This window comes from Stegostoma tigrinum, chromosome 6, assembly GCF_030684315.1.
Source record: "Stegostoma tigrinum isolate sSteTig4 chromosome 6, sSteTig4.hap1, whole genome shotgun sequence".
Classification (NCBI taxonomy): Eukaryota; Metazoa; Chordata; class Chondrichthyes; order Orectolobiformes; family Stegostomatidae; genus Stegostoma; species Stegostoma tigrinum.
Window position 1 is genome coordinate 2,123,438 of NC_081359.1, and position 13,560 is coordinate 2,136,997.

At 43.6% G+C, this 13,560-nt stretch overlaps 1 protein-coding gene across 1 annotated transcript in view; it reads right to left on the bottom strand.

Annotated features, from left to right (window-relative positions):
* LOC125453436 (uncharacterized) overlaps window positions 1-13,560 on the bottom strand; it is a 221,303-nt gene that overhangs the window by 36,766 nt on the left and 170,977 nt on the right. The window contains exon 37 of the mRNA XM_048533047.2: window positions 10,199-10,308. Within this exon, the coding sequence (XP_048389004.2) occupies window positions 10,199-10,308 (110 nt within the window). The remainder of the gene's footprint in view (window positions 1-10,198; window positions 10,309-13,560) is intronic.

The window sequence follows — 13,560 nt, forward strand, 5'->3', positions numbered from 1 at the left end:
CCAGACACTGAAGCAGTCCAAGTCAAGTGTAGCCAGATGTGGACAATATCCAGGCTTGGGCTGACAACTGACAAATAGCACTGGCATAAGACAAATGCCAGGCGATGACCACGTCCGATAAGAGACAATCTAACCACTGCCACTGAAAACATTCTGCAGGTTACCAATGACCAGAAACCCAACTGCATTTACCACATGAACACAGTGGCTACAAGAGCAGGTCAAAGGGTGGAAATCCAAGGCATAAGACAGGAATGTGATGCAATGTTCTCCACTTGGCTGGATGGGCACGGCTTCACCAACACTAAAGAAACTTGTTATTATTATTGCGGTCTCAACCAACCCCCCTCAAAATATATCAAGGAGATAGCCTAGACCTTAATTTTTATCTTATTTAAAGGCAGTTGTAGGGTGCTGGGTACCAGATGTGATTTGATTGGTCCATTACTAGGCTTTAATCAAAACATACTTGATTTGATTTCATAACGTACAGGAACATACAGATCATAGGGTGTCTAGATAGAGCAAGGCATACAGAGTTATGGCTGTCCAGGAGGTGCTCAAAAGCAAGGTCAACATGAGATTTGAAATTGGAGAGACCCATTCAGCAATCTAACACCACCAGGGAAGAAGTTGTTCTTGAACCTGTTTGTGCGTCAGTTCAAGCTTCTGTATCTTCTGCCTGATGGAAGAGGTTGGAAAAGAGCATTACTGTGGTGGGAAGTCCTTGATCATGTTGGCAACCTTTCTATGCAATGAGAAGTGTAGATGGAGTCTATGGGTGGGAGATTAGCTTCCATGATGGCTAGGGCCATGTACACAACTTTCTGCAGTTTCTTGTGGTCCTGGACAGAGCAGTTGCTGTACCAGGCCATTAAGCCATTAAGAATGCTTTCTATGGTGCACCTGTAAAACTGGGCAAGAGTCCTTGTGGACATGCCAAATCCCTTAAGCCTCCTGAGGAAGAAGAGACATTGTTGTGCCTTCTTGACTGTCACATCTATGTGGGAGATCCAGATTGTTGGTGATTGTCATTCCTAGGAACTTGACACTCTCGATCCACTCCACCTCATCTCCATTGTCCTCCTCCTTTCTTCCTGAAGTCAATGGGCAGTTATTTTGTTTTGCTGACATTGAGAGAGAGATTATTTTCATTTCATTACGACACTAAGCACTCTATTTCCTTCCTGTATTCTGACTCAGCAGTGTTTGATATCTGGTCTACAACAGTTGTGTCATCGGCAAATTTGTAGATGACGTTTGTGAAAAAAGCACTGGCCACATAGTTGTGAGTGTACAGGGAGTATAGAGGGAGACTGAATACACATCTTGTGGGCCTTATATTCTTACAACACAATTAAAATACAAACAGGCATAGCTTTAACTCTTCCAAAATATTTAACAAAATAATATGCACTATTAAAGTACTAATCATCAACTTTTCCAATATAACACCGTTCCATTAACATACCCTTGGCGACAACAAATTCGTCAAAACAGTCTTTCTGACATGCTATCTCCAGCTCAGGAGAGAGGAACACCAAAAGAAACAATCTTTTGATTGAAAGAACAAAAGAAATAAGCAGCGGAGAGAGGACTCAAGCTTTTTGCCATGCAGAGAGATGTGCATCTATCAGCTTCAACTCCAAAAATCCCCAACTTCAACTGAAAACCAAACTAAAACCTTGGGTCTGTGTGAGCCTCAGTTCGCCCACTCATGGTTCTTTAGTCTAAAATAAAAAAAACTTGGGGGGCTCAAATCAGTTCACCCATGCCACACTGAGCCCTGCCGAATCTTCACCATCCCCCCAGACCTCCCACTGACTGAGGACGAACGGTCAGTCCTGAGCAAGGGGCTCACCTTTGTCCCCCTACAACCACACATCAACGAATACCAGTCACGGTCGGACATAGAGCAGTTTTTCCGCCGTCTTCGCCTGCATGCCTACTTCTTCAACCGGGAACCCAACCCTCCTTCCACTGACCCCTTCACCCGCTTCCAACACAAGTCCTCCTCCTGGACACCACCCCCAGGCCTCCTACCCTCCCTCGACCTCTTCATCTCCAACTGCCGTCGAGACATCAACCGCCTCAACCTCTCCACCCCTCTCACCCACTCCAACCTCTCCCCCGCAGAACGGGCAGCCCTCCGCTCCCTCCGCTCCAACCCCAACCTCACCATCAAACCCGCAGACAAGGGTGGCGCAGTGGTAGTATGGCGTACTGACCTCTACATCGCCGAGGCCAGACGCCAACTCTCCGACACCACCTCCTACCGCCTCCTCGATCATGACCCCACACCCGAGCACCAAACCATCATCTCCAACACCATTCATGACCTCATCACCTCAGGGGACCTCCCACCCACAGCCTCCAACCTCATTGTTCCCCAACCCCGCACGGCCCGTTTCTATCTCCTTCCCAAAATCCACAAACCTGCCTGCCCCGGTCGACCCATCGTCTCAGCCTGCTCCTGCCCCACCGAACTCATCTCCACCTATCTGGACTCCATTTTCTCCCCTTTGGTCCAGGAACTCCCCACCTATGTCCGTGACACCACCCACGCCCTCCACCTCCTCCAGGACTTCCAATTCCCTGGCCCCCAACACCTCATATTCACCATGGACGTCCAGTCCCTGTACACCTGCATTCCGCATGGAGATGGCCTCAAGGCCCTCCGCTTCTTCCTGTCCCGCAGGCCCGACCAGGCCCCCTCCACCGACACTCTCATCCGCCTAGCGGAACTCGTCCTCACACTCAACAACTTCTCTTTTGACTCCTCCCACTTCCTACAGACCAAGGGGGTGGCCATGGGCACCCGCATGGGCCCCAGCTATGCCTGCCTCTTTGTAGGTTACGTGGAACAGTCCATCTTCCGCACCTACACAGGCCCCAAACCCCACCTCTTCCTCCGGTACATTGATGACTGTATCGGCGCCGCCTCTTGCTCCCCAGAGGAGCTCGAACAGTTCATCCACTTCACCAACACCTTCCACCCCAACCTTCAGTTCACCTGGGCCATCTCCAGCACATCCCTCACCTTCCTGGACCTCTCAGTCTCCATCTCAGGCAACCAGCTTGTAACTGATGTCCATTTCAAGCCCACCGACTCCCACAGCTACCTAGAATACACCTCCTCCCACCCACCCTCCTGCAAAAATTCCATCCCCTATTCCCAATTCCTCCGCCGCATCTGCTCCCACGATAAGACATTCCACTCCCGCACATCCCAGATGTCCAAGTTCTTCAAGGACCGCAACTTTCCCCCCACGGTGATTGAGAACGCCCTTGACCGCGTCTCCCGCATCTCCCGCGACACATCCCTCACACCCCGCCCCCGCCACAACCGCCCCAAGAGGATCCCTCTCATTCTCACACACCACCCTACCAACCTCCGGATACAACACATTATCCTCCGACACTTCCGCCATTTACAATCCGACCCCACCACCCAAGACATTTTTCCATCCCCTCCCCTGTCTGCTTTCCGGAGAGACCACTCTCTCCGTGACTGCCTTGTTCGCTCCACACTGCCCTCCAACCCCACCACACCCGGCACCTTCCCCTGCAACCGCAGGAAATGCTACACTTGTCCCCACACCTCCTCCCTCACCCCCATCCCAGGCCCCAAGATGACATTCCACATTAAGCAGAGGTTCACCTGCACATCTGCCAATGTGGTATACTGCATCCACTGTACCCGGTGCGGCTTCCTCTACATTGGGGAAACCAAGCGGAGGCTTGGGGACCGCTTTGCAGAACACCTCCGCTCAGTTCGCAACAAACAACTGCACCTCCCAGTCGCAAACCATTTCCACTCCCCCTCCCATTCTCTTGATGACATGTCCATCATGGGCCTCCTGCACTGCCACAATGATGCCACCCGAAGGTTGCAGGAACAGCAACTCATATTCCGCCTGGGAACCCTGCAGCCATATGGTATCAGTGTGGACTTCACCAGTTTCAAAATCTCCCCTTCCCCCACTGCATCCCTAAACCAGCCCAGTTCATCCCCTCCCCCCACTGCACCACACAACCAGCCCAGCTCTTCCCCCCCACCCACTGCATCCCAAAACCAGTCCAACCTGTCTCTGCCTCCCTAACCGGTTCTTCCTCTCACCCATCCCTTCCTCCCACCCCAAGCCGCACCCCCAGCTACCTACTAACGTCATCCCACCTCCTTGACCTGTCCGTCTTCCCTGGACTGACCTATCCCCTCCCTACCTCCCCACCTACACCCTCTCCACCTATCTTCTTTACTCTCCATCTTCGGTCCGCCTCCCCCTCTCTCCCTATTTATTCCAGTTCCCTCCCCCCATCCCCCTCTCTGATGAAGGGTCTAGGCCCGAAACGTCAGCTTTTGTGCTCCTGAGATGCTGCTTGGCCTGCTGTGTTCATCCAGCCTCACATTTTATTATCTTGGAATCTCCAGCATCTGCAGTTCCCATTATCTCTCATTCTACTATCTCTGGCAGCACTGTCTCCAAGAGAAACAGCACAGAACAAATCGCGCTTAAAAACACATCACCATCGCATTTTCCCCTTTAAAAATAACACCAATGTAATATCCCCATAATCATTACATTAAACCTAAGCATGAAACATTCACTACCACAGTCCATCTCAGTTTATTTCTTCCACCACTGAACTCCTTTATCTTCTTTCATCAGTCATGACAAATTGGCAAATGTGTTCTCTTATCCTGCCATATTTGCAATTTTCAAATTGAGTGGCTATAACATTAAACTCAATCTAAACAGTCTAGTATGCTTATTCTTAATTTTTTTCCAAAAACGTTGAAGGGATATGATCAGTATATACGATTGTCTCAGATACATTTCTGGCAACTTAATCTGTTGAAATGTTGCAACACCAACAACAAATTCAAGATTTCTTTCTCAATGGCGGAATAATTCTTTTGATAAATATTCAACTTTCTGGAAAAAATATCCAGTAGGTGTCTCCATACTTTCGTTGCCTTCTTGTAAGAGTACAGCGCCAACAGCCAGCTCACTTGCATCAATAACCACCTTGAATTACAATGCTTAACCAGGCGTAGCTGACACTGGGGCAGCCATCAACATAGTTTTCAGGCTGTCAAAAGCCTTCTGACATTTCTCTGTCTACTAAATTTTGTGCACTTCAAGAGGTAGTCAATGGAGCAGCCACACTGCTAAAATTTGGTATGAATTTTTAATTAAAAAAACTCACAGCCCCAGGAATCATAGTAATTTCATGGACAGCATGAGAAACTCCCCAGTAACCTTTGTTTTCACATCCCTTGGGGCCATCTGCCCATGCCCAATGATATAGCCTAGAGAGGTGATTTGGGCTTCTGCAAACTCACTCTTAGCCAGGTTTGTCATGAAGCCCATTTCTTAAAGTTGATTGAACGAATGCATGAGATGCTGTAAATGTTCCTTCTGCGTATGACAAAAAAAATCACCAGATCACCTATGTCCATCACACAATTGGGTAATCTTCAAGTGGCCCTACTGGTTAATCTTTGATATTGTGGCTGGTGCATTTTTCATTATCAGATGACATAATTTGGGGCAGCACAGTGGCTCAGTGGTTAACACTACTGCCTCATAGCGCCAGGGACCCAGCTTTGATTCTAGCCTCGGGCGACTGTCTGTGTGGAGTTTGCACATTCTCCCTGTGTCTGCATGGGTTTCCTCTGGTACTCTAGTTTCCTCCCACAATCCAAAGATGTGCAGGCTAGGTGGATTTGCCATGCTAAAATGCCCACAGGTTCTAGGGTGGGAAAATTCTGGGATAGTGTGAGTCGGGGTGGGATGCTCTTCGGAGAGCTATTGGATATTTGATGGGCTGAATGGCCTGCTTCCACACTGTAGGGATTCTATGTCTGAAAATTTTAAACTGGCAAAGTCCATTTGGATTATCAAAAGCTGAAGTTTCCTTTATTCTTTCAGATAAAGGTACCTGCCAGAATCCTCTAAGTCCAGCTTGTCCCAACTTTTCAATTCAGTCTTCCAAACATGGAATAGGATATGAATTGGACTTCATAACTGCATTGACTTTGCAATTGTTCCTATATAATCATTGGGTATCATCTGGCTTTGGCACCATCACCATGAGTGAGCTTCATTCATTGCAACTCACTTCGGATTGTGTTCGTATCTGAGCATACTTTCAATCTCTTTTTGAACGTGTGCCAATTTTAGAGGTTTAAGCTTGTAAGGATGTTAGCGAGTTTTGAGAAGATTTGTAGCTTAATTGGAATAGCATTTCCTTTATTCACACCATCTGTAATCAGTTTTGTACTTCCCAATGTATTCCCACATATTTCTCCATGTGATTTTAATTAGTCTTTCAGGTTATTTTGATTTTCCTCTGGAAGGTAATTAGATAATTTATCCCAATTTTTGAGAACTTCCTCGTTATCCTATTTAATGTGAGGAATACAGAATTAAGAATAATCTGGATTTGTTTCTTCACTCAATTGTAAACAGTGACACATTCTCCTTTGGCTTTCCTTCTTTATCAAAATTTTGTTGAACATGGAGTCATAGAGTCATACAACACAGAGACAGACTCTTCAGTCCAACTCATTCATGGTGACCAGGTTTTCCAAACTAAACAAGTTCCAATTGCCTGCATTTGGCCTATATCCTGCTAAACCTTTCTTATTCATGTACCTACTCCAATGTATAAAGCATATTCATATGACACACTGAGTTTTCCTTTTGTCTGATGTTCTTAATCAAAAAATTCACCTCACTCAGTTTTCTTTTGATTTCATAAGGCCCACTAAACTTTGCCTTTAAAGGTTCACCTAATACTAGCATTTTATTTTCATGAGCAAAACTATGAATTTAGACCTCTTGTCGACTTCCTGTTTCATCACGTGTTGTGCTGCTTTTAAAGCTGTCTGGTTGACACATCTGCTTGACTTACTCCTTGCCTACAATTTGAGACAGAGTACAAATACTTAATCTCTGAACTCTGACTCACCTATTTCTTCTGAATTAATTTCAGTGGTCCTCTCAACTCATGTCCAGAAACAAATTCAAATGGACTGAAGTTAGTTCATTCATCAGATACATTCTTAATTGCAAAAAGTATAATAGGAATTCCTTTATCCCAATTCTCAATAAGCCCTCAATATGATGCTACCGCAGTAATGTTCCCTGCAATCCTAGATGGCACATGATGGATTTGAATTGCCTTGTTCCTCAGACATCTATAATTTCCATAAAATAATTTTGATGTAAAATTTGATATTTGATCTGATTGCTTGTCTGTGAGTAATCATTATCTAGTGAAAAAGTTTGTGCAACTCTTCAGTGTTTTTAGCCAAGTGAAAAGGAATGGCCTCTGGAAATCTAGAAGACATATCTATTGTGGTCAACAAATATTGTTTCCCACTTTTTGTTTTAGGGAGAGGTCCTGTGCAATTAATTAAGATTCTTGTAAAAAGTTCCTCAAAAGCTGCAATGGGTAGTAATGATGTTGGTTTTACCACTGCCTGAGATTTTCCCAATTATTTGACAGGTGTAACATATCTGGCCAACTTCAATCACATCTTCGTTAAGTTTGGCAAATAAAAATATTTTTGTATTTTGCCTTGAGTTTTCTTTCACACCCAAATGACCTCTTACAGTACATCATGTGCCACCTACAAAATCTTCTTTGTATAATCCACCAGTAATGCAACTTAATGTACTTCTGCCCATTTCTCATCTACCTGAATATGTGATGGTTTCCATTTCCTCATCAAGACTTCATTTTTAAGATAGTTACATTCTGGGCACACTCAGATTTTTCTTCTGTGTATGCTTTTTGATACCACTGCTTTTTTCATCATTTTGTTGTAACTCACCTAATTTCTCTGAACTAAGAATATTCACTTTGTCCTCCACTTGTTCTTGGTTTGATCAAACCATTTGATCACAGTTTCTGATAATTGAACATCAACTACTTTATCTTTCTTCTTTGATTTGTCTTCCTGTTTCAACCTGTGGTGATGTGACCTTGTCTCTATACAGCCCGAGAAAATCCCAGGATCTTTTTCCTATAACACCTCAGTTGCCTGATTTCCCACGATCTTTTGAACCAAAGTAGATATCACTCCTATCTGTGATCCAGTTATATTGTTCCAGAGGATAAGCTGTATCTCTGGAAGTGAAAACTCTTCCTTTACTCCTACCACCACTTCGCCACTTTTCACCAACTCTCCAACCTCACCCGATACAATAGAACATTGTTCTCCTCACAGTGAATTCCACATATTACCACCTTTTCTAATCATGATTTCTTCTGAATTTCATATCTCCTCATCTGTCACCATCAAAGATTGACTTGCTCTGGTATCCTTTTTAAAATTTTAACTTTTCATCAGCTCCTCCTGGTGCACAGGGGTAAACCTTACCCATGTATGTAAATTCTTTAAAAGAGATCTGGAACTTTCTCCTCAACAAAACCCTGATCAGGCTATCCATTCTTATTTAGCCTTTTAACTTCCCATTACTACATTAGCAGAACTCACTGAATTATTCTGTTTTCCCACATTCGCCTTCCCAGTGCTTTTTTAAAAGTCACCAACACTGCAACTTCATACTTCATCAGAGACGGGGATGGGGAGAGGGTTCTGGAATAAATAGGGAGAGAGGGGGAGGCGGACCGAAGATGGAGAGAAAAGAAGATAGGTGGAGAGGAGAGTCTACTTCTTTGCAATCCATCTTCGGTCCGCCTCCCCCTCTCTCCCTATTTATTCCAGAACCCTCTCCCCATCCTCCTCTCTGATGAAGGGCCTAGGCCCGAAATGTCAGCTTTTGTGCTCCTGAGATGCTGCTTGGCCTGCTGTGTTCATCCAGCTCCACACTTTATTATCTTGGATTCCCCAGCATCTGCAGTTCCCATTATCATTGCAACTTCATACATCCTATTTTATTGTTACAGTGAAACACCTGAGGTTCTTACTTCTCTTTTCCCTTCATTGGTTTCCTTTTTACCCTGTGGTAAACTATTTTTACTTTCCTCAATGAGAGCTCCTTTTCCCTTAACATCTGAGGATTTCTCTTTTCCATACTTTTTATCCCTCACAGGCTAAAGTTGATGTTGGAAACTACATTTTGATTTATGAACTGATGCATAATCATTGGCCATTTTAGCTCCTAATATTCAAGTTTTAACTCTCTGCTGTCCCACACGGGCATTCAAGATTAAACTCTCTGGGTGCCTATTTACTTCTAGTTTGACCTTCCACCAACTGTAGTTAAAAAGTATGTTTATTCCTGTATCACCATTTTGCCATTGTTAGAGTGTGCTGCTATTTAAAGGATATTTCCTTTTCTCTCCATTGCCTGTGGTTGATATCATAGACTATTCAGCAATAATCTGTTTTTAGCACAGTTGTGGCACTGAGATCCCCCATTGGCCATTCTCCATGTTTGTGGTGGGGGATGGGGGGCTGTGGTGTTTCCGCCACACCAAGAGCATTTTAAAAATTGCAGTTGAGGGCATTTTTCACCATCTTGGTTTGCTGTAGTCTTCATATGTTTTCTCCCTCGTGTGTGATAAACTGAATTAGCTTTTTTTCCAAACTCAATGTTTAAATCAAAGTGGAGTGTTGACCTAAGTAAATGATCAGAAGAGATGGGAGAAATTCTTACTCTGGTAGTTGTGTCGCTGTATAAACCACCAAAATGGAGAGTGGTCATTTGATACAGCCTTTTGTGTAAAAAAATGTTTACCGTATGCATCAGTTCTCCCTCAAGTGAACTCTGTTCTGTCTCCAAAGTTCAAATTCGCTAGTGATCAGCACCACTTTTTAAATGCTTACTTTGGTTTATAAAATATTTGCTACTCTAGTGTGTGGAATGTCTGCCACTCTGGCTACAATCTGGTTGTGAATCACTCGCTTAACCATTTATTGGCACAATTCAGTGCTGATTTATTGTTGATTCAGTGTCAATAAACAAAGATAATTAATGAAACCACAGTCTTGTTTAACCCATTTTTTTCTTCCATTAAACTTCACAAATTCAATAATTATCATTTTCTAAGCACTGAAATAACTGTCAAACACCCATAATATCTCTTCATGCATTGATGTTTTGTCATCAATTCCCTGCCTTTAACTACATCATTAATGATTGCTCCCACAACATACAGTAATGTACTCTCCTTGTCCTTCTGGCCGTTCTTGTCTAATTCTTAAGCAGCTCAGTACCTGATAAATTTTTTCCACTTCTCCCATTCTTGTAGCTGGTGCAGTTCCTTGATTGCCTGGAATGTTTCTGCGAGTGATGGGTTTGCTTCAGTGTTTCTTTGTGTCTGCGACTGTCCCATGCCAATACACACTGCCCACAGGCTTGTTATTTAGCCTTGTGACTGTTTTATCTCCAACATTCTGGTGGTTCTTGGGAAAAAAAGATCAAAGTCTTTGTTGGCCCAAAGTTCAGTTCAGTTGCTGACTTTGATGTTTCTTTTTGCTGTATCTGCTGACACCTTGTGTTATTGTGCGTTTAGGACTAAGTTTAGTCATAGTCACAGAGTCATAGAGCACCGAAACAGTCCAACTCATTGCACTGACCAGACACCCCAATCTGATCTAGCCCCATTTGCCAGCATTTGGTCCATTTCCCTCTAAACCCTTTCTATTCATGTACCCATCCAGGCGCCTTTGAAATGTTGTAATTGTACCAACCTCCACCACTTCTTCTGGCAGCTCATTTCACACACACACACCACCCTCATGTGTGAAAAAATGACCCCTCAGGCCCCTTTTAAACCTTTCCCTTCTCACCTTAAACCTATGCCAATCTGGTTCTGGATTCTCCTACCCTGGGGAAAAGTACTTGACCATTCACCCTCTGCATACACCTCATGATTTTATAAACCTCTGTAATGTCACCCCTCAGCCTCCAATGCTCCAAGGAGACAAAGATCCCCAGCCCATTCAGCCTCTCCCGATAACTCAAACCCTCCAGTCCCAGCAACATCCTTGTCAACCTTTGCTGCATCCTCTCAAGTTTAACAACATCCTTCTGACAGAAGAGTGACGAGAAATGCACGCAGTATTCTAAAAGTGGCCTCCCCAATGTACAGTCACAACATGCCATCCCAGCTCCTATACTCAGTGTTCTGTCCAATGAGGACAAGCATGTCAAATGCCTTCTTCACCATCCTGTCCACCTGTGACTTTTAAGGAACTATGCATCTGCACCGTCTTGGTCTCCTTGTTCAGCAACACTTCCCAAGGCCCTACCATTAATTGTATATGTCCTGGCCTGGTTTGCCTTCCAAAATGCAACATCTCATAATTATCTAAATTAAACGCCATCTGCCATTCTTCGGCCCATTGGTCCATCTGATCATCTGTACAGTGAGATAATCTTCTTCACTGTTAAGAATGTAGTAATTATAGCTCGGTTAACCAGGTGGTTCTCAGAATATGAGTTCCCTAATTGGGGCTGGTAACATCTAATCAGGGTGCTCTGGCTGATAAATATAAATAGAAATGTTGGACATTCGATTCACTGTGAGAGCTGGCTCTGAAGAAGCTGAACCAGTATCACACACATCCAAATAAAGGGCAGTTTGGTGATTCGATACTGGCTTCTGTGGAGTTATTTCACAATACACCACACGTTTTGGTATCATCAGCAAACTTACTAGCCATATCTCCTTTATCCAGATCCAAATCATTTATATCAATGGTGAAAAGCAGTGGACCCAGCACAGATCCTTGTGGTACACCGCTGATCACAGGCATCTCTAGTTCAACCTCTGTTTAGAAGAATGAAACATTTAGGAGTGAATTCTCGGCATATTAAAACTCAATGACCTCAGTTATCACAAGATGGCCAAAGGGAAGCTAGTTGGGACCTGAGTAGTCTCTGTGTAAACCACCAAAATGGAGAGTGGTCATTTGACACAGCCTTTAGTGTAAAAGCATGAACTTGGTTTTGGGCAGAGAAAACGCAACTACCAGAGTGAGAATTTCTCCCATCTCTTCTGACCATTTACTTAAGCCAACATGCCATTTTGATTTAAAAATTGAGTACGTGCCTGCAACAAATAAATTAAAACCTAGTAAAAGCCATTGACCGTTCCATGCCAGTGATTCCAGGAGATAAAATACAATCCCAGCCATGAGGGAATGTTAGCTGCCTTGTTAAGTATTGAAACATCCAGATACAATCAATGAATTTTTACTGAGTTTTCTTTATTTTCAACCTGAACTTTTGTCTTGGCCAAGTTTACCCTCAAGTACACTGTAAAGTTGCATTTTTCTGCATGCTTAGAATTTCAATGAATGTTAGTGCTTATTAGAATGAAGTAGGATGTGTTTGCACATTTGAAGATGTGAATTACATTTTAGCTCAATCAGTTTACTTGAATAAAATTAACTTTTTATCATATTCAACTCAAGAATATTTGTTTGCGTTATATCTGACAAGTATGATCTATGAGTTTGCCAATTAACCTCTTATTTTTAAATTAAAAAGTCTATTTTACTCAATTAAGGAATGAGAAAAGAGAAAAAAAGTTATGCATCCTCGTAAAAATGTTTGAAGATGTTGTAATTATACACCTTTGCCAGTTTCATTATTTATTATTTTTAAGTCTGAACTCTGATATAGTTTAATTATTACTTGTTTAAACACTACTGTCTGTGGGCTGTGTGTACAATCCCTGTCTTGTTATAGAAGGGGTTCCAAGGAAATTGAAAGATCTTAACAAGGAATTACAGGAAAAACAGAACTGATGGCAAAGATGGGAGAAGTTGAAAATCCCACCCAATTCTTTGTGTCTGAATCTACTGCAAATGAAATCATTGATGTCAAGACATAATCCAGAAATAGTGTTTTTAAATTGTTTATCTTTTTACACTCCTGCATGATGATACTTCTGAACAATTTACAGAACAAACCATGAAATATTCAATAATAAGAATAAAGTATCACAAAGCTGTTTGAAAACATAAAAACTTTAAACCCTTAATTGCGTAAGTGCTATTCAACCAATATTATGATCACCAGATGATTTAGCCACAAGTTGAGGCTTGGTGTGACATGATGTTATAATTAGGGCAAATACTATGATGCATCGAACCTTTTGCAACTGACTAAGCTCTTAAGAAGTGGTAATGGGAACTGCAGATGCTGGAGAATCCAAGATAATAAAATGTGAGGCTGGATGAAAACAGCAGGCCCAGCAGCATCTCAGGAGCACAAAAGCTGATGTTTCGGGCCTAGGCCCTTCATCAGAGAGGGGGCTGGGGTGAGGGTTCTGGAATAAATAGGGTGGGAGGGGGAGGCGGACCGAAGATGGAGAGAAAAGAAGGTAGGTGGAGAGGAGAGTATAGGTGGAGAGGTAGGGAGGGGATAGGTCAGTCCAGGGAAGACGGACAGGTCAAGGAGGTGGGATGAGGTTAGTAGGTAGGAGATGGAGGTGCGGCTTGGGGTGGGAGGAAGGGATGGGTGAGAGGAGAACAGGTTAGGGAGGCAGAGACAGGTTGGACTGGTTTTGGGCTGCAGTGGGTGGAGGGGAAGAGCTGGGCTGGTTGTGTGGTGCAGTGGGGGCAGG